The sequence below is a fragment of the Prionailurus bengalensis genome, chromosome A1 (genome assembly GCF_016509475.1).
Source record: "Prionailurus bengalensis isolate Pbe53 chromosome A1, Fcat_Pben_1.1_paternal_pri, whole genome shotgun sequence".
In the NCBI taxonomy this organism is placed as follows: Eukaryota; Metazoa; Chordata; class Mammalia; order Carnivora; family Felidae; genus Prionailurus; species Prionailurus bengalensis.
Window position 1 is genome coordinate 198,489,347 of NC_057343.1, and position 20,895 is coordinate 198,510,241.

The 20,895-nt window shown below is 51.1% G+C and overlaps 1 protein-coding gene across 7 annotated transcripts in view; it reads right to left on the reverse strand.

Annotated features, from left to right (window-relative positions):
* ABLIM3 (actin binding LIM protein family member 3) overlaps nt 1-20,895 on the reverse strand; it is a 110,162-nt gene that overhangs the window by 36,029 nt on the left and 53,238 nt on the right. For all 7 annotated transcript variants that reach the window (XM_043598287.1, XM_043598302.1, XM_043598279.1 and 4 more), the window contains exons 6-8: nt 14,411-14,537; nt 10,534-10,627; nt 2,270-2,357 (exon numbers count right to left, since the gene is read on the reverse strand). In XM_043598287.1, coding sequence (XP_043454222.1) covers nt 2,270-2,357; nt 10,534-10,627; nt 14,411-14,537 — 309 coding nt within the window. The remainder of the gene's footprint in view (nt 1-2,269; nt 2,358-10,533; nt 10,628-14,410; nt 14,538-20,895) is intronic.

A 20,895-nucleotide genomic window follows, 5' to 3' on the forward strand; every position in this document is an offset into this window, starting at 1 on the left:
AACCCAGGGTCCTGCTGCAGCACGCACTCGGGGACCCAGGCACCTACGGATCAGCACTGATGGAAGGAGGAGGTCCAGTCCTCGCAGGGACCTAAGTAACAGGCAGAGCCTGGGTCCCGGGAGGTGAGGTTGAAAGAGCCCTGGGGTGAGAGTCATAAGACCAGTCTGGCCCTACGTTCTCTACCTGTCTCTGGGCCTCACATTTCCCATCTATACCGTGAGGTTGTTACGTTACAGTCTAGGGTGGCCTGTGGGATCCTTCCATCTCCAGTACTTGTATGACTGTACATGCAAGCAAGTATTCGTAAATTCACAGCATCTTAGGAATGGTCACCTAGTTCAATCCAACATAGGAATCCCTGCTCCGGCAGTCCCAGTAGATGGTACGAGATCCTGTGGACTCTCTCTAGGCCAGTGGTTCTCAACGGAGAACTATTCTGCCCCCCAGGGAACATCTGGCAATGTCTGGCATCTTTTTGGTTGTCCCAATGGGAAGGAGTACGTTACTGGCACCTAGTGGATAGAGGCCAGGGATGCTACTAAACACCGTGCGATGCATAGGACAGTCCCCACCCCAAAGACTTCTCTGGCCCCAAATGTCAGTAGTGCTAAGGTTGCGAAGTCCTACTCTGGGCAAAGGCACTCACTGCAAGTGGAGGGAACTTGTGGCCGTGGGCATTCGTGGTAGAACAAGCCTGATAGGAAGACACGCTCTCTGTAACTGTGTCCCCGGCCTTAGTTCTGCCTTGTGGGGAAATCTGGAGGAAGAGCCCTCCTGGGGCTATTCAAACATCTGGGGATGACTAATCGGCCAGCTATCCAACTAATCAGCCAACAGTGACCACCTGTACAGTGAGTACTTGTGGGATCAATGTCAGGATCAAAAGGTCTCAGGGAGAAGGCCAAGGACTCTGCTGCAAGCTGGAGAAGCCTGGGAAGAAGCCGGTGGGCGGGGTGGGGGCACCTGAGGGGGTTACAGAGTCGGCAGTGACTAACCCGGGCCAGGAATGGCAGGATTTCCAAACGGGGGCATGGAAGACTAGAATGTTCCAGGAGGCAGGCAGCAGGGCATGTGTTCACTGTCCACCCCTGCCCACCTCCCAGCCTCGTTTCTCCCCTCCGTCTCCTCCTGGTCTCCCACGCCTGTCATTTCTTTACCCGCCTCTATCCCCTCAGGGGGCATATCCCAGCCCTCCCCTGTTTGTCCAGTTAACGCCCACCCATCCTTTGGATCCCCGCTCCTGGCCCTTCCTCAGGGGGCCTTCCCTGACGTGCACCCCACCCATTGAGTGCTTTCAGCGTCCCAAGCCTCCCCCCTTCATAAAGCTTATCACTATTGACAGTTATTTGTGGGATTACTGACTGCACCCCCCCACCCCCCCCCCCCCCCCGTCGGGCCGTAGGGCAGTGGGGCTCAGGCTGGAGCTGGAGCTCACTGACGACCCCAGGGCAGAGCTCACCCATGGTAGGGTCTCAAAAAATAGTTGTGGAATGGACGGAGAAGCAACTGGAAACTGGCTATGGCAGCTGAGATGTGGGGCTTGTCCAGGGCCAGAGAGAGAAAGGCAGCTTGAGACCTCAGTGAGAGGGTCCTAACGCAAGGCTGAAGTGTCGGTACCTGAGATGGTGGGCGGGGAGGGGCCCTGAAGACCTCTGGACAGGGCTCAGGGCTCTGCCAAGGACACGACGATGCCCCGGGAGGCTGGACTGGGCAGATGATGGGGGACAGAGCAGAGCCTGAGGACTAATAAGAAGGCTTGCAAGGATCCTGGGGCCTGACGGCTGGGCCCTCTGAAGTGGCGGAGGGAAACCAGTCCCTCTTTGCTTCCATTCCTTTCGGTGGATCCTGAGCGTCCCTGGGAGGACCCAGCCTGCCGTGGCGCTCGGAGATGTGGGGGGAGGGGGGGAGGCGGGGGCAGAGGCTGTGGTGCTGCCTGCCACACAGGACCTCTCTGAGGTCCTCTGTCCCCTTGGCCTGCTTCAGCTCAACCTCCCACCCTCAGGCAGAGCCAGGAGAGTCTGCTCAGAGCGCTGCCAGGGAAGCAGGCCAGCTAAGCAGCGGGCGGAGGCGCACAGGGACGGAAGGCAGATTACATGTCACTTCATATTAGCCACACCGGCAACTTTGCCAAACCACCCGGAGAGGGGCGAGTTGATTGCAATTTTGAGAAGAAGCCAAAGCAAAGGTAACACTGAAATGAAGGAGACCGTGTCTCCTTTATAGACATGGGTGGACAGGACTGCCTTCCACAAGGCCGCATCTGCCTACCTGTGAGGTACATCTCCTCTCCTTCGGTGAACATCTGGTGGCAACGTACGCATCTGGCACAGGTTGGGTGGTAGTGCTTCCCTCCCGCCTGTGGAAGGAAAAGAAGAAATAAAGAGGTCAGAGCTGGGGCTGCCGTCCAGGGGGCAGGTTGGGTCTGAACATCTCCTGGGGGCATCAACTGTGTTGGTACTTTCGTGAACCACTGAAAAGCCCACCCAGGAAGCTTGGTGATTCCACACCACGGGTCCCTGAAGGCAGGTCAGGGGGCTTCTCTGGATACCTGCACTTCTATTCTGGCAGTGGAAGGGCCCCTTAACAGCCTTGACAGCCACTGGTCCATCATTTCCAGATGAGGAAATAATCTTGCTTTGAAGATATCCCAACAGTTCCCCAGGAATGGGGCCCTTGTCACTAGTGGCACCCAAGTGACTTTGAATGTACCTGGACCTGCGATTTAATAACGTTGGATCAAGGGGGGGGTGGGGAAGGCCTCCTTTCCAATCCTCTGTCAATTTTTCTTTTTTTCTTTTTTCTTTTTTTTAATTTTTTTCAACGTTTATTTATTTTTGGGACAGAGAGAGATAGAGCATGAACGGGGGAGGGGCAGAGAGAGAGGGAGACACAGAATCGGAAACAGGCTCCAGGCTCTGAGCCATCAGCCCAGAGCCCGACGCGGGGCTCAAACTCACGGACCGCGAGATCGTGACCTGGCTGAAGTCGGACGCTTAACTGACTGCGCCACCCAGGCGCCCCTCTTTTTCTTTTTTAAGTTTTATTCATTCAGTTAATCTCTACACTCAATGTGGATCTCGAACTCACAGCCCTGAGATCAAGAATTGTACACCGCTCTAACTAAGCCAGCCGGGCACCCCGAATTCTTCCGGTTTCTTCAAGGACAGAGACCAGTTTGGTGCTACTGTGTCTTTAACATCTATCCAAAACTTACTAACTTTTTTTTTTTTTTTTTTTTTTTGAGACAGGGAGAGACAGAGCATGAACGGGGGAGGTTCAGAGAGAGAGGGAGACACAGAATCTGAAACAGGCTCCAGGCTCTGAGCTGTCAGCACACAGCCCGACGCAGGGCTCGAACCCATGGACCGTGAGCTCATGACCTGAGCCGAAGTCGGACACTTAACCGACTGAGCCCCCCGGGTGCCCCACTAACCTACCTTTTTAAGAACGAGAACAGATTTGAGGCTTGGAGCCTCCAACAAACAGTAGAATTTAGCAAGAGCTGTGGGTTATGTTGTTGTTGTATGTGTGTGTGTGTGTGTGTGTGGTTTTTTTTTTTTTTTTTTTTTTTGGTTACTGGCAGTATAGCAAGTGATCCTGGTTTTTCCTGTTACATGTTTTTTGTCTTTTTTTTTTTTTTAATTATTTGTAAGTGAGCCAGCTTTTGGTGGATCCCCAGTGCCCCTGGGAGGACCCAGCCTGCTGTGGCACTCGGAGTTGGGGGGGGGGGCGGGGAGGTGGGGTAGAGGCTGTGATGCTGTCTGCCACACAGGCATATACAAGGTCCATAGACGTGGCAAAACTTGGCTTTTGGGGCTCCATGGACAAACAATGGGCCCCACAAAGGCAGGACCTGTTGGGGACCTTCCAACCCCGATGCTCCGGGCCTGTGATTGCTGCACCTGAGTGCCTCCGTCCCAACCCCAGCCCACCCCAGTCTGGTTTCGGTAAGCCGCCTTGACGATTCCCACTTTCCTTCCTTACAACTATTTCAAGTAAAAATATAAATGATTTGCAACTGCAAATTCTTCCGTGGGGCAAGACACAGCCTCAGAGAAGGCGACACCTCTAGGTTTCGCCAGAAGCAGTAGAAGCTGGAATCGTGAGGGCTTGTCACCCGTGCGGCACTCACTCCCGCGCTGACGGCTGTGACTCTACAATCCCAGCCAAGAGGGTGTGATACATAAGGGTCCTTCAGGGGCATCTCCAGACTCTCTATATGGAGGAGGTTGGCTCAGCACTGGGGTTGGAAGCGGGGGGGCTTGTTTTGAAGGTACACTTGACCTTGAACAACACTGCTTTGAACTGTGGTTTGAACTCACCACGTACAGGTGGGTCGTTTTTCTGACAAATGCGATACGGCACCATAAATGTATTTTCTTTTCCTTATGATTTTCTTAATAACATTTTCTTCTCCTTAGCTTACTTGATTGTAAGAATACTGTATATAGATAGGGCGCCTGGGTGGCTCAGTCGGTTAAGCGTCCGACTTCGGCTCAGGTCATGATCTCACGGTCCGTGGGTTCGAGCCACGCATCAGGCTCTGTGCTGCCAGCACAGAGCCCGCTACAGATCCTCTGGCCCTCTCTCTCTTTGCCTCTCCCCCATTCATGTTTCTCTCTCTCTCTCAAACATAAATAAATAAACTTAAAAAAAAGAATACCATATATAATACACATATCTCACAAAATACGCGTTAATCTATGTTTATGTTATTGGTAAGGCTTCCAGTCAACAGTAGGCTGTTAGTAGGTAAGTTCTAGGGGAGCCAAAACGATACACGGATTTTCAACTCTGTGGGGGTCGGTGCCCCTAACCCTCGTGTTGTTCAAGAGTCAAGAGTCAACTGCAAAATATGCATGCGAGGGCAGGATTAGTTTGGGGGGATAAGCCTGAGTGAAATTGATGGGTACTGGGGGATTATTAAAGGCCCCCCCCCAAGCCATCATTTGGGTGGATGGTAATGGGTTCCTTACAATTCAAAAATTATAATTGAATAATTCTAAAAAATATATAATTGAGTAATTCTCAAGGCTTATGTCTGAATCTTTTTGGGGGGTGGTGGGGTGGGGCATGGGCTTGCCTATTCTGGAGATACTTGATTTATTCTAAAAACTTAGCAAGAATGAAGAACGGGGCAGATTTTTCAAAATGAAGACTTTCAAAAAAAGTCTCCAATGTTCCTGTTTCAGTCTCGTTTGTGGGGCTTCCCACCGGTGATAAAACACCCTTCTCATCATCGAAGCAAACTGTGTTCAGACTTTGGAAGGAGCCTGCTATTTTCCCAAGCTGAGATGTGGGACTGATTTTCTCCTACCATGACAAGGATAATCGGTTTAATTAGTAGCTTCTTCCTACTTTGTGTCTCTTTATCATTTCAATTATAGACCTGTTTTCCAGGGAGGCAACAGCGCCTTGGTGCAACTGAAGCCTGGTGTCTTCCTAAATGTCACGCCCCGTCACCCTGCCCCGGCTGGGAGAGGGTGCACAACATCTCAGCAACAGCTTGGAAGCGAGTTGGGGAGGGAGGCTGCCAGAGCAGCCAGCACCAGCATAAGGGAAACCAAGTCAGCGAGGGAATACGGGACATTCTGTCTGTTAACACACCGGAATCGAGAAAATAGTGGACAAAAATGGGGCAAATTGGACAGGACCGAGAACCACAAGGTTAGGAAAGTCAGTACCAGGATACTACGTTTGTCGTTCTCCTTGGAGAGGACAGAGACTAGGAAGGAAAGGGGCTGCGGAGTGGCCTAGGGAGGGCATGGGAAAGGGGGGGATGGGATTTAATTCAGTGCCTATTGTGTACCAGCAAATGCACTGGGCCCTGTGGTGGGCAACTGTTATTTTTGCCTGGCCATTGTCCTTCCCCCTTCTTCCAGAAACAGCTTGGGGGTCATGCGAATAGGCCTTTCCCGAGTGGGACTTCTCATTCCCCACATCAGTCCATGTGGTTAAGTAGGGCAGACCCCACCAACAAGTGTATTCCAACTCTGTGGTCCTAGTGATTGGTTTGGAGATGGGCCTGAGATTGTCCAGTGAGAGCCGGTCCCGGGCTGAGCTATGAAAAAGAGAATCTCTCCTCCCCCTGGGCATGCCGTCTGATAGGATATAAGCCTGGGGCCAATGGTGTCCAACTTCCCCATCACGAAGGAGAGCCTTCCTGAGAATAAGGCCCACACAGGGTACCGTGGAGCCAAGATGGTAGGATACTCCAAATGCATTTGTTTGAGCCCTGCATCCAGCTGTGCCTGAAGCAAGACCTACTCCTGGGCTTTTTATTATGGGAACTGATAAATTTCCTTTTTGGTCTGAGCTATTTGACTATGGTTTCTGCGCTTGCAACCAAAAAAGTCCTCGCTAACTGTAAAGACACTTCTGTACATGTCCTTTACTCTCACACGACTACCACACTCGTAAGACTTCTGACATTAGATGTGTGTGTGTGTGGTGGGGGCGGGGGGGGGTTTCATTGCAAGCAATTCTCTGAGACGCCAGCTGGATGTCCTATAGCTTAACCGGTTCTGACACTATTTACCTAGAAAGAGTATCAGACCCCACAGGTTAAGCGCTCAGTCCTACATGGCTGCCCCTCCCCCACTTCAGATGCCAATCTCAAGTCCCAGGTTGTCACTTGTGCTTCTGACCGACTGGCTATAAATTGGGGTTCCCATGACCCCCCAACTTGGGCCCAATAATTCACTAGCGTAGCTTACAGAACTCAGGGGAACACTTATGTTTACTGGTTTATTATACAAGGGGATGACAAAGGGTAGAGATGAACATCCAGGTGGAAGGGGTTCGTAGGACAAGGGGTGCGGGAGGAGGCGTGGAGCTTCCAAGGCCCCTCCCAGTGCACCAGTCTCCCAGAACCTCCACGTGTTCAGCAACCCGGAGGCTCTCCAAACCCCACCCTTTGGGGGTTTTTATGGAGGCTCCATCACAGAGGCACGATCCATCATCATCTCAGTTTCCAGACCCTTTCTCTCCCCCTTCTGGGGGATGCGAGGTGGCCCTGAAAGTTCCAAGCTTCTATTCATGGCTAGATCTTTCTGGTGTCCAGCCCCCACCCTGAAGCTCTCCAGGAGTCCACTGGCAGTCACCTCATTAGAACAAAAGCCACTCCTATCACCCAGATTTAGGAAGAGATTTAGGAACTCTGCATCAGGAACCAGGGTCAAGGGCAAATACGAATATTTATACTATTAATTTATATAAAATCAATACAAAAGATGCTCCTGGTGTTCTTAACACTTACGGAGGTTGCAAGTTTTAGGAGCCCTGTGCTGGGAACCAGGGACAGAGAGAAGTTCATATATTTTCTATTATTTCACGCTAACATATCCATCAGGAGTTAAATAACAGTAGTATTCGCCGTGATAGATAAAGACTCTAAGTCTCAGAGAAAGTGACTCGGTGTCAGGTTTCGTGGCCGGAAGCGGTAACATTGGAATCCAAGTCTGTTTCACTCCAACCATGTATCTCATGACATCACATGACCTCAAAGACCACTGAGTGGCAGAGAGCTGTGGCCACGTGTGTGGGATATAGGAGTCTGGAGTCCTAGATTTTAGCTCCGGCTCTACCAGAAACACTGCGTATGACCTTGGGATTGCACCACACGTCTTGGGGCTCCCTTTTCTCATCTGTAAAATGAGGAGGGCTAACTAGTTGATAGCTAAAAGTCTCTTCCAGCTTTAAGAAAAAAAATCAATACGTCCACGATGCTAATGGAGCCTCATACAAATGGAATCAATCGAAACCCGGTTACACCAGCAGCCCGAGAGGAGGCTCCCGGGACGCTCAACTGCTCAACGCAGCAGCACAAGGGAGAAGACAGCCGCCGCAGACACAGTGTCAGAGCGGCTTGGAAATGCTGGGATGAGTTCCCGTCTGCAGCCCTGTGTGTGATCCAAGTGTCTTCCTTCTCGAACGAAAAAGTCTGCTTTTATGACCGCCCATCCCACTGACCCTTTAACCCCACTACAATGCAGACGCTTCTCTCCTATAATCCAGCTGACCTCAGACTGTTCTGAAGGTCACCTTTCCCCACACTCCACAGCTTCTTCTCAGCGCGCATAGTCCTCAACTGCTCCGCAGAATCTGACCAACACTGGCCGACCTCGCCATCCTTTCTGAAGCTCCGTATTCTTGTGGCCCAGGTCCCTTTCTCCCCCCACGTCCCTGACTGCTCTTCCTCTTTCTCTGACACCTCACTCCCCTTGTGCACCTGTAAGCGGCCACTCCCCCAGGCTGCCTTCAGCCCCTTCCTCCTTCTCCCTCCTTTCTTCCCTCCCTCCCTCTCTCCCCCTCCCTCTCTTCCTCTCTCTTGCTCTCCCTCCCTCCTTCTCTCCATCCCAATGACTCCCCTGGCGCTGACTATTATTCAAGTCCTAGCCTTTTTGAGATTATTCCCTCCACCCTGCGAAGCCTGATGGAGCTTTGTTCCTGAGTTCTGCTCCACATTTCTGACCGCTTTCTTGAAACCTTCTCGGAATTTCAATCACAACCTGTCCCAAATGGAACTCGCTGTGTTTCTGCCTTGACCAGCTGCTTTCCCTGCCACCCCCCATTCCTCAGATGACGACAGCAGCAGACGTCCTCTCATCCAGGCTTGACACTTTGGGACAACTTTTGGCCTCTTTTCCCTCAACCCTCCTGTCTACAAGTTGCCCCGCAGCAAAGAGATGGGAATTTCACTTCCATCATGCTGGAGGTAGGTGGTGCTCCTTCTGTTTGCTGCTGTAGGTCTTGAATCCTTCCCATGACGTCATGGCCTCCCCGCTGGTCTCCCACTTCTATTTCTTTCCTCCCACTGGAGCCCGTGTCCGTTATGCCCTCTCTAAGGAGCAGCTCTAAGTGGGTCACTCATGCTCAGTCTTTGCATAAGCCCTATTGCCCAGTGAATCCCACACAAACGCCTCACCCTGGTATTGGGCCCTCAGAAATCCAGGCCAACACCCCAGCTGTGCTCCTGTGTCTTGCTTTGTCTTCCACATCGCACTCCTACTGCTCCCTGGAAAGGTTTAATAGTTGGTCAGCTCTGTGCCTTTAGCTTATTCTGACTCCCTACAATCTTTTAGAAATATAATCTTATCATGTTGCTTCTTGGTTTAAAACCTGGGGCGCCTGGGTGGCTAAGACGCATAAACGTCCGACTACAGCTCAGGTCATGATCTCGCAGTTTGTGAGTTCGAGCCCCATGTCGGGCTCTGTGCTGACAGCTCAGAGCCTGGAGCCTGCTTCGGATTCTGGGTCTCCCTCTCTCTTTGCTTCTCCCCTGTCACTCTGGAGCTCAGGGCTCAGAGTCACAGGGCTCCCCTTCACACTCTGTCTCTCTCTCTCTCTCTCTCTCTCTTAAAAATAAATAAAAACATTAAAAAAAATGAAAAACTCTCCACTACCTTGCCATTGCACTTACTCTAAAATCCAAACTCCTAAATGGCTACAAAGCCCTATATGATATGTCCTGTGTGATAGACTCCATCCTCCCCAGCCCCAATTTATATAATTCAGCCGCACTGGCCTTTTCCTCTGTTCTTTGAATGGGGCAAGCTCTATTCTCCCCTAGCTGGTCACAAGACAGCCTCCTTCTTATCCTTGGGGCTCAGCTTCAACGCATCTCTGTGGATCCTGCTTTCCTGGTTGCTACACTCTTTCCTGCACAGACTGGACGCAGCTGCAGAATCCTTCTCAACACAAGCGCTGACTTCAGGTAACACTGACCAAGTGACCGGCGTTCTCAGAATTCGCGATTCTGCCTGGAAGAGCAGTCTGCCATCCCCCAGCCACTGTCAGAAGGGAAAACTGAGGCCTAGAGAGGCAAAGAGACTCACCCCAAATCTGAGCACGAGGGAGCAGTTGAGTCAATATCAGAACCCACTTGTTTCTAGTCTTACGCCATTGTTTTTCCTTCGCACCAAACTCTTTCCTGTTTTGAATTCCTCGAGGTGGGTGGTCCCAAACCATAGGAAGACAGTTTTCTGGGCTCACAGGGTGTGGGAAGGAAGGCCAGGAAGGCCAGCAGATAGGAGCTCGGGCAGGGGCGCAGGTTGCCTGTTACTGGCAGAGCTGAGGCTGTGCATCAGAGGCCGGGGAGAGCTGTTGCCATGGTGATGGACCAGCCAAAGCAGGGCTTAGGGAGCAAGCCAGTAGACAAGCTGGTTCTTAAATCGGCACATTACCAAATGCTTAAAAAATTAAAACTGGCTTCCATCCTTTAGCAGGTTGGGAAGAAACCCGTAATTGTCTCTCCCCAGTAATCTATCTGGGTCTGAGTCCAGAGAAGCCACTGATATTCCCAGCACGGCGTTTTTTGAACCAGGAATAATTTTGTCTGGCTTCTCACTTTGGGAGGGCCCAGAGAGGCAAAGTTATTTGCTCAAGTCGTGCAGCAAGCTCAGCCGGGGTAGAGGCAGTGGGGGCCGGCGGGGGGGGGGGAGGCTAGGGAAGAAGGGAGCCTCAGTGATGACTTTTTGGAGTCACGGGCCATCCTACGCAAACACCTTCACAGTTCCTTGAACCCCACTCACCTCCAAGACCCTGCCGCTGATGTATCGGTCACAGGTCTCGCATTTAATGCCAAACTGGGAGTGGTAGTCAGATTCGCAGTACGGAACACCATCCCTGCAAGAGGAAATCCACACAGGGAGAGGAAGTTGGGGGTGTGGGGATCCGAGGGGGAGCCACATGGAGGTTCCAGGACCTGCAGCCAATGGTGACTGGGCCAAGATTAGAAACACTTGGGGAGCTTGTCAAAAATGCAGACTCCCCAGCCACCCCCCCCAGATCTCTGGAATCAGAGAACCCCTGGAAGGGGGCCTGGGAATCTGCATCTCGGCAGACTTCCTGAGCGCACCTGGGAACCACTGGTCTGGGCTGCTGGCCATGGGTGCCCCTCTTCTGTCCTCCTTCCGCCCCTCCTCCCCGCAAGCTCTCCAGACCCACTTTCTTCTCTTTATCCCTAAGGGCTGTGAGAAAAAAGTATTGTCAAAATGCATTAAGTTTTATTGTACTTAGAATAGGTGATAGTTGCACTTGGCACATTATAAAGGCATAAAGGGGAATGCCTTCACCCTCCTCCCAGCCCTTTCCAGGAGGGAATCGATGTGGTCAATTTTTGTGGATAGCTTTAAGGGCTCCTCTTCTAATAAGAAATTTTACCTGCAGTGAAAGAGTCATCTGACTGTCCTCCCGGGTCAGTAGATAACAGGAAACTACCTTAAGCACTTCCTATGTGTTTCGTTTTCACCCGGTGCTTAAAACTTATCAGGCAGTAATAGGATTTTTGTTAATGATTCTTATACTACCTCCTACTACTAATAGCCACTGACATTTATTTCGTGGGGTGTGCCGGGCCCTCCAAAGGTGTTTCACATAGATTATTTCGTTTAATCCTTCCGGCCGCCCTATGAAGTCAGAACTATCAGTCTCCCTATTGTGTTGATGAGGCAACTCAGTAACTCAACGCAGATGCTCTAAAGCTTGATCCAAAGCTGGGCGGTCTGGTTTCTTGCCCAGGTCGTCATGAGGACTGAAAGACGGCTCTAGCAAGTAGGGCTCAGCTGTGCCGGCCTGTAGGGAGGACTTCGTGTGCGGAGAGGGGACTTCAACAGGACACTGCATCTAAGGACCAGATCTGATGACACAGCTGTGTAGTGCTAATGAATCCAGGACCAGAGAGGGCCATTTCCCCCACCTCTGGGCATAAGAGAACCGGCTCACACAGAGAGGCCTGAAGGACAGGCATGTCACTGTTTTGTCTCCAAGTTGTTGCCATGCTGGGACAGCTGTGACCCCACCCTGGGCGGCAGGGAGGCTGTGTTCCCCTGAAGGAGAGGCAGCAATGAGGACTCAGGCCCAGAAAAGCCCAGAGGTCAGACTGCTGTTCGTGGGCCCAGGAGACAAGCCTCCTCCCACCCCTGCCAACCTTTCCGCATGCCGTGGGTGTGGGAGGTGACCCTGCAGGGGGGATAAAGTCATGTGTCAGCAAGAGGGGTAAAATGAGCCAGCAAACTTTGGGTATAAATGCCAACCCCGCCTCATTTGGACCCACGGGTTGGGAGGCCTTAGGGAATTTGAAATATGCATGATTCTAAAGAGAGGCAGAGGGTAAAATTAATATTTACTAGACACTTATTACGTACGAAGCACTGATACCTGAGCCTTTGCGTGACCCAGTGAGGTAGGTCTTCTTATCTGTTTTGATAAGTGAGGAAACTGGGACTTGGAGAAGTGAAGTCTCTTGCCAAGGTCATGCAGGCTGGGCTTCTAACCAGGGCATCGATGCCACAGCCAGTGCCTCTAAGCACCTGCCACTCTGCCAGCAGACAAATGAAGAGCCGAGGGCAGGCTTCAGAGGCCCAAGGTGCAACGGGCAATCAGGGCTGGGCCTCCTTGAGAGGAGCTCTGGGCAAACCCTGCGCCTCTAAAGAATTCTCACTCGGGCGCACAGACCCAAGGCCTCCTGGCTGGTGACTCACTTAAGGGCACTTCTTACTTGGCAAGCACAGAGCGAGATGCCAGACTCCTACTAACATGGCATTCAAAGCTCTCAGTGACGTGACCTCAGCTCACCTCTGCAGCCTCGGACCTTGCTTCACGTGTGCACGCGTCTGAGCTCCGGCCAACAAGATGGACATGTCAGGCACCACCCTGCCCTTGCCCAGGCCGGGCATTCTGCCTCCCAGCTTTCCTTCTTTGCATTTTCCATTCTTACCCCTGTTTCCAAGGTCTGGCTCAAATAGCACTATCCTCCATGAAGCTCTCACGGACTCCAGATTTCACTCCCTGCTACTTCGAAGTGATCCCTTCTTTCTCTGAATATTCACAGCCCTGTTCTTGGGCCTCCGGCAGACAGGGCTCTCTGGTAGCATCTGTGCCCCCTTTTGCCCAGAACCTCGCCTGGGGTTTCCTTTGGGGGCCACCCCTTGCCCCTCACAGTCACTGTGGGTCACGGAGGGCGGGTCTCTGGCTCTAGGGTTCACATCCTCCTGGCCAGCGATTGCTCAGGAATGGGTATGTGACCTAAGGGTGGCCCAAATCAGGGGCAACCATGGGACTTTCGCTGGAATCTTTGGGAAGGAGGCCTCTTTCTCTCTGCCGGCCTGGCTAAGCTGGGAGAATGAAAGCCTGGAGTGGCTGGTGATTACCTTTGCTACCCTTTGGGGAGCGCCTGTTTGAGAATAAATCCAACACGGAAGAAGCTGGAGCTGGGAGAGGGGTGGGGGAGAGAGACGTGGGGGAGAGGGGCACTTCTGAAGAGTAACGACATCTTTAAGTCCCTGGATTCAGCCACGCCGAAGTCAGTATGCCTCTGGCTTTCTCATTTCTGAGTCAATAAACTCTCATTTTTGCTTAAATGAGTTCGACTTGGGTTTTCTGTCACTTATGATCTGAAGGGTCTTCAACAACAAAACTCTTGAGCTCCCTATCACATAACTGCTGATGTCATAATTCTTTATGTATGTAGTTTGTCTCCCTTATTGGATTATCACTCTCTTGACAGCAAAAACTACAACTTTACGTGCTACAACTTTACGTGCTCACTATGTCCTAGCAGTGGGTCACAATGGCACCTCAGAAGGGTCTGGGTCACAGAGCATCAAAGCTGTCAGGGCCTGCGGCCACGATTTCTTGTAGGTACTTGAGTATGTAAACGCTGTCGCTAGGGTCTAGTGGCCAGGGGACTGGTGCTACACCGCGCAGGCACTGGGGGTCGGGCCCTCTTTCCTGATAGCTTCGTGTGTCCGTTGTATCTCATCTCATGGATTAAATTCATTCAACAACTGCATCATTGGCCGGGGGGTCAGGCACTGTGCTAAAAAGGCAGCCGTGGCTGAAACAAAGTCCCTGCCTTGGTGAGGACAGACATTCAATTTAATCATGGAGCAAGTTACTTACTTCCCCAAGCCTCAGTTTTCACAGCTTTGAAAATGGGGCTGGAACGCCTCATGGGGGTAGTTGTGGGATTTAATGTGATAACCCGTACACAGCCATTAGTGTATTCTTGGGACACGATAAAAGCTCCATACGTGGTAGCTGATATTAGTATCATTAATAAAGAGTTGACATGGATAAATGGATAACTGCAGACCGTGTTAGCCTGTGTGAAGGACACAAACAGGGCACGGAGGGCATGAGACCACCTCTGAAGAGACAGCGTGGGACGCAAGACCAGCGGGAGGGGAGGCGCAAGCACGTCAGGGAGGGAGGAGAGCATCGCGGGTGGAGGAAACACCACGGAAGGGCCCAAGGATCGGGGAGATGCTGTTTGTGGCTGTGGCCGTGTGGTGGCTGGATGCAAGCAGAGGGAGGCACTACTGGAGACCCGGGCAAAGGCCGCAGGGGGCAGGCTGGAAGGATGGGGGGGGGCGCGGAAGCTGGGGCGGGGAGGGGGGAGACACCCACTTGCTGATGTACTCCCCCGTGAGGATGACGCTGCAGGTCTGGCATTTGAAGCAGCTGACGTGCCACTGCTTGTCCAGCGCCAGGAGCGACTGGCCGTGCTTGATCTCCTCCTTGCACCCGGCACAGTCTGCAAAGACAAGAGGACGCCACTGAGCAAAACATCCTGGCCCTCCTCTCCAGCCAGGTGAAGGAGAACCCCCCCCCCCCCGCAAAGCCGGTTTTCTCTCCGCAGTGGACACCCTGGTCCTGGCACCTGTCCAGGGGTCTCCCAGGTAAAAGCAAAGGCCGCCGGGGCCCTGGCCTCTGGACAAGAGGTCTCGGCGCGAGGGAGAAAGACATCCTAGGATTCCTTCCGAAAGTTCTCTGTCATCCTGCCCACTGTGCATCCAAAACCAGACGGAGCCTGCCCTGCTTCCCGCCTGCCCTCAAGCAGGTAACTACGCAGGCTGCTCTCCGTGACCTGGGGGACCTGCGGCATCAGCATCACCTGGGAGCTTACAGGTGTGCACCGTCTCAGACCCACCCAGACCTACTGAATTTGACCTAGATCTCCAAGCACAGTAACGTCTGAGACGCAGCGCTCCAGGGATAAGCTTAGTGGCTAATTTTCTCCACCCTGAGGCTGTGTGCTCAAGGGCAAGGACCCCATCTCTGTTTTGTGGTTAAATCTATTCTCTTGCCTAGTGCTGTGCTGGGCACATAGTAGGCACTCAAATCATATTTGCTGAACACGCACGAAGGAGTGGACCTCACACGGTACCCAAGAAAAGGACAGAATTTACCATGACTGGCCCCGCTCCAACATACTTATATGCCAAGCATTTTCCGCTCCAAGGATTAAAGACTGTGATAGGACTGTCCCAAACCGGAGCAGTGCCCTCACTCTCTATCCTGATTCCCCTGGAATGGGCATCAGGACCACAGAATGTGGGGGCCAGGCATCTGCCTGTTGCTCCATCGGTGTCTGGGGAGGGGCAGGAAATGGAGCCAGCGTCCAAGGTACTTGGGAGATGCTGGGAAATCAGCCTACCCAACCGGATGTCCCATTCTGGAGGAGGAAAGGGTCATGGGACAAAGTTTACCAGAGGACAAGCCTCCCTACTGGCGCCACAAGACAGATGCATACTTTGGAGCCGTGGGGAGGAGAGAAGCTGCACATCAAGTTGGGAGAGGCTGGCTGGAAACCCTCAAGTCCAGCTGGGAGCGGGTCCTGGGAGAGAAGATGATGTGTCTGCCTGTCTAGGAAGGGGGTGCGCCCGGCTAACTGTGGGGAGGGACTGGGCCCTGATGACATGCCTGTAGGAGGCAGCCCCCACAGTTCTGAGCTCTTGGCTACCTAGAGCCTTTCCGACATCCTTAGCACGGACTAGGGGCAGGAGGGTCTCTGATTGCAAACTGCTTCTGGGGACTGGGAGAATGGTTTTGAGATCTCTTTTCCTGCCTTTACGCCTGGAATAAGTCTACCCACTTGTATCCCAATAATTATAGATGTTGGAATGTAATCATCTAGAGATGACTTCATAGAAGTGACTTGCCCGTGCTCAGCACGGAAGAACCTGGGGGCTCAGGGGTCAAATACCGAACTCGCGTCTCTGTGGGCCTCCGTGATAGGGTTACATAATTCCACAGGGGCTCAGAATTCACAGAGCAGTTGGTCACAGTCCCACCTAACGCAGGAATCTACAGCATTCTTGACAGGTGGGTACCGTCCTCTGCTTAGTTGCCTCCAGCGATGGGAAGCTCACCCCCTCTGCGGAAGCCCACTTTGCCTTTGGACAGGCAAAACTGTCAGGCCTGCTTTCTTTATTTTTCCGATTTTGATTTTTAAAAATACGTATCACATAAAGGTTTATTCGTGTTTTCTTTTGTTACTTCCCTTTTTATTTCGTATCTGATTATTTTTTTTATTGACGTATCATTGGCACACGATGTTACATTAGCCTCAGGTATACAACACAGTGATTCACCAACTCCCTACCTGGTGCTATGAGACCACAAGTGTAGCCGCTATCCGTCACCGTACAATGCTGTTACAACGCCATTCACTACATTCCCTATGCTGTGCCTTTTATCCCCAGGACTCACTCATTCCATAAGTGGAAGCCAGTAACCCCTACTCCCGGTCACCCATGTTTGCCCATCCCCCCTTCCCCGCCCCTCCGTCAACCATCAGCTTGTTCTCTGTATTTATGGGTCTGTTTCTGCTCTTTTGCTTGTTTATTCATTTGTTTTGGTTTTTAGACCCAGTATTTGTCTTCATCCAGTATTTGTCTTTCTCTGACTTATTTCACGTAGCATAATGCCCTCTAGGTCCATCCATGTTGTTGCAAACGGCCAACATTCCATTCCTTTTTTGTGGCTGAGTAATACTCCATGGTATATATATATGCCACATCTTCTTTATCCATTCATCGGTCGATGGGCACTTGGGTTGCTTCCATATCTTGGCCATTGTAAATAATGCTGCAATACACATCGGGGTGCGTGTATCTTTTTAAATTAGTAATTTTGTTTCCTTTGGGAAAATACCCAGCAGGGGAATTACTGGATCCTAGGGAAGTTCCATATTTAATTAAAAAAAATTTTTTTTAAGTTTATTTATTTTGAGAGAGAGAGAGAGAGAGAGAGCAAGCAGGGGAGGGACAGAGGGAGGGAGTCAGCAAATCCCAAGCAGACTCCACACTGTCAGCGCAGAGGTCAATGTGGTGCTCGAACTCACGAACCGTGAGATCCTGACCTGAGCTGAGACTAAGAGTCAGACGCTTAACCAACTGAGCCACCCAGGTGCCCCAATTTTTAATTTTTTGAGGAACCTCTGTTCTGTTTTCCACAGGGATTGCATCAGTCCACATTCTCACCTACAGTGCACAGGGGTCCCTTTTTCTCCACACTCTCGTCGACACTTGTCATTTCTCGTCACGACTGCCTTCTTTTTATGGAGACTGAGACTGGACTCCTTGTGAAGCCCCTTATTTTATGCAGTAAGAATAATTTACCTCTTTTGCCACCTGACATTTCCTTTAAATAAATAAATATATATATACATTTATTTATATATACATTTATTTATATATATATTTATTTTTTATGTAACATATAAATAAATAAATAAATAAATAAATAAATAAATAAATATTTATTTATTTAAATATATTTATTTAAAGTTTATTTATTTTGAGAGAGAGAGGGAAGGAGAGCATGCAGGGAAGGGGCAGAGAGAGGAGAAGAGAGAAAATCCCTAGCAGGCTCCACACGGTCATTGCAGAGCCCAATGCCGGGTTCAAACTCATGAACTGTGAGATCATGACCTGAGCCAAAACCAAGAGCTGGACGCTTAACCAACTGAGCCACCCAGGCGCCCCACCTTTAAATATTTCAAGACAATTACAGTTTCCCTCCTCTCCTTCACTCCTCTCGCTTCACTTTTCCTTGCTGGATGTGGTCATCCACTGATCAGATTCCCCTGTGGACTCCACGGAGCGAGGTCTATTGTGGCCAATCACACAATTCCCGACCTCTCTGATACGTCTTGTCTGAATAGCTGCATCCTCTCGGGGCCACATTCTGGCAATGAGTCCTATCTCCTTAAGTTGCAATGGCACACCTGGGATAGAATTAGCACCCTGAGTTCAAATTCAGGACTCGGTACGGTGCAGTGGTTAGAGGCTGGGCCGGGAGGACAGAGTGAATGGTGAGACGCTGGCCGAGGGCAGGATCCCAGCTCCCTCACTTACCAGTTGTGCGACCGCTAAGCCCCTGCTTCTTTACCTGAATCTCTTCCTTACAACACTAGTGTGGGGATGCACCATAATCAGGCCTGGGAGGACGCAACACGTGTGCTCAATAAATGGTCACTGTCATTCTTGTTTCACGTTCTCGTGTTTCTAGCCCACGTTCCGGGCACTATCCAGTCTCTGATCTGAGGCCAGAAGAACATTCCTCTTGCAGGGAAGGCCTGTTGACTCCGCCTGGGGATTCTGAGATGCCTTCTCCATGTGGATTTTCTTTCCGTGTGATCCTGCTGGTCCTTTATTGTACTGGCCTCAGGTTGATCGGGAGCTTTTTCTCTCTCTTCTTCCTCCTTTCACCCTTGACCGCTGGTGGAGCCTCAGGCATCCACCCAGGAGCCCATGAGTCTCATATAATAAGCAGGGTCAGGAAAACTACACCCTGCCCTGAGTTGGTTGCTGCACAGCCAGCTGTCCACTCCTCATCTGTTCCCCTCTTTTCCAAAATTACAGCCTTCAGCTGGCAGAAAGGATGATGCCACCACCTGTTCCCCCAAATCCTTTAGTTTGTGGAGGTGTCTAAAGACTCCAGACAGCCATTTTTAGTTTTTCTTGACTGTGTCATACATTCCATTTAGATCAGCAAAAATGAGTGGGTTTTGTGAGTCCCTTCCTTGTCGTAGACAACTAATCCAGGAAGACGGGACCCTTCCCAAGTAGCAAGTCATGTCTCTGGTATAGGGTGTGAAGGGAATAGGCCCCAGGGCCAGACCGCCTGGGCACATTCCAGTTTCATTAGTTACTATTTGTGTGACTTTGGGCAAGTCATTTATGCTCTTTACGCTCTGTGGGTCTCAGTGTTCTCATCTGTAAAAAATTATTCTTCTCTCCCTTGTAGAGCTATAATGATTAAATGAGACATTATGTATAAAAAACTTAGTGCATTGCCTGACAATAATAACAGCCAATCAATGTTATCCGTGGTTTAGCAGTGGTGACGGTGGTGGTGGTGGTATTGGTAGTGATAGTGGTGGTGGTGATGGCGGCAGTGGTGATAGCGGTGGTGGTATTGGTGGTATTGGTGTTGGTGGTGATGGTGTTGGTGGTGGTGTTGGCGGTGATGGTGGTATTGGTGTTGGTGGTGGTGGCAATGGTGTTGGTGTTGGTGGTGGTGGTGGTGGTGGTGATGGTGGTATTGGTGATGGTGGTGTTGGTGTTGGTGGTGGTGGTGATGGTGTTGGTGGTGGTGATGGTGGTATTGGTGATGGTGATGGTGGTATTGGTGATGGTGGTGTTGGTGTTGGTGGTGGTGGTGATGGTGTTGGTGTTGGTGGTGGTGGTGGTGGTGGTGATGGTGGTATTGGTGATGGTGGTGTTGGTGTTGGTGTTGGTGGCAATGGTGTTGTTGGTGGTGATGGTGGTGGTGGCGATGGTGGTGATCTGGTGGTGGTGGTGGTGGTGGTGGTGCTGGTGTTGTTGTTGTTGTTGGTGGTGGTGGTGGTGGTGTTGGTAGTGATGATGGTGATGGCAGTGGTGGTGATGGTGGTGTTGGTGGTGAAGGTGGTGGTGGTGATGGTGTTGTTGTTGGTGGTGATGGTGGTGGTGGCGATGGTGGTGATCTGGTGGTGGTGGTGCTGGTGGTGGTGCTGGTGGTATTGGTGGTGGTACTGGTGTTGTTGTTGTTGGTGGTGGTGGTGGTGATATTTGTGGTGTTGGTAGTGATGATGGTGATGGCAGTGGTGGTGATGGTGGTGTTGGTGGTGAAGGTGGTGGTGGTGGTGGTGGTGGTGGTGGTGATGGTGTTGACAGCGATGGTGGTGACAGCTGTGATGGTGATAGTGAAGTTGCAATGACTGCCAATTCCTCTCAGTGAAGATGACGAGGAAAAACTTCCTCTTGTAAAAAGTAATATACTTCTTTTATCTTGATAGTTCCTGACTATTCTTGATCTCTTTTGAGTAGACATTACTCTTGCTTTTGCAGAATGTCTTTATTCACCTTCCAGGGATAAATGTCACACTCCTGCAGATCGAAAATACACCATGTATTTCCTCATTCTTTTTCCTTTTCTATGATAGGCTCTTCATCTTAGCCCTCTCTTGAATCTGGTTTTGGTTTCCTCTATCCTTCGGGAACTCAGCAGATCTTCCAACATCCCCTCTGGTTATGTGTGGCATGGAGAGTGACCACCTTTGGGGAGAAAACACTTCTGTGGAACATATGCCCTGTAGATCCACACACTGATGTCTTTACTTCGTGAGCAACCAGACCAGCCGGGATCCTGCGTGCTCCCCCTGGAGATGCTCGTGTGCTCACCTGCTTCCCATTATTCACTCTTCTTTGCCCCCCTCTGCCTTTGGACTTGGAGAATTATGGTGGAGACATTTAGCAGCCTCTCCTCAAGGACACGCTCACATACAGGATTCCCACACGCAGCCAAGGAAGTCTCCCACCTCTTCGAGGTCCCTGATGCACGCAGAAATGCATAATGCAGCACAAGCCACGAGAAACAACACACCCAGGGATCATATTCTCTCTTCGGCGTGCTTTCCAGATTAAATCTCCAAGTCGGCAGCATCCCTCACTTTATATTTAGAGAGCATTTTACACACTATGATGTATGTTAGTCTGCCTCCTGGATACTAATATATCTGCTTTCCATAAAGCTGGGGAAACAGAGCCCCAGCAAGGCTGTGTATCTGTTGTGCTTCACACAGAGGGTTGGCAGGCTGCTGGCTCCAGCCTGCCTCTCTCTAC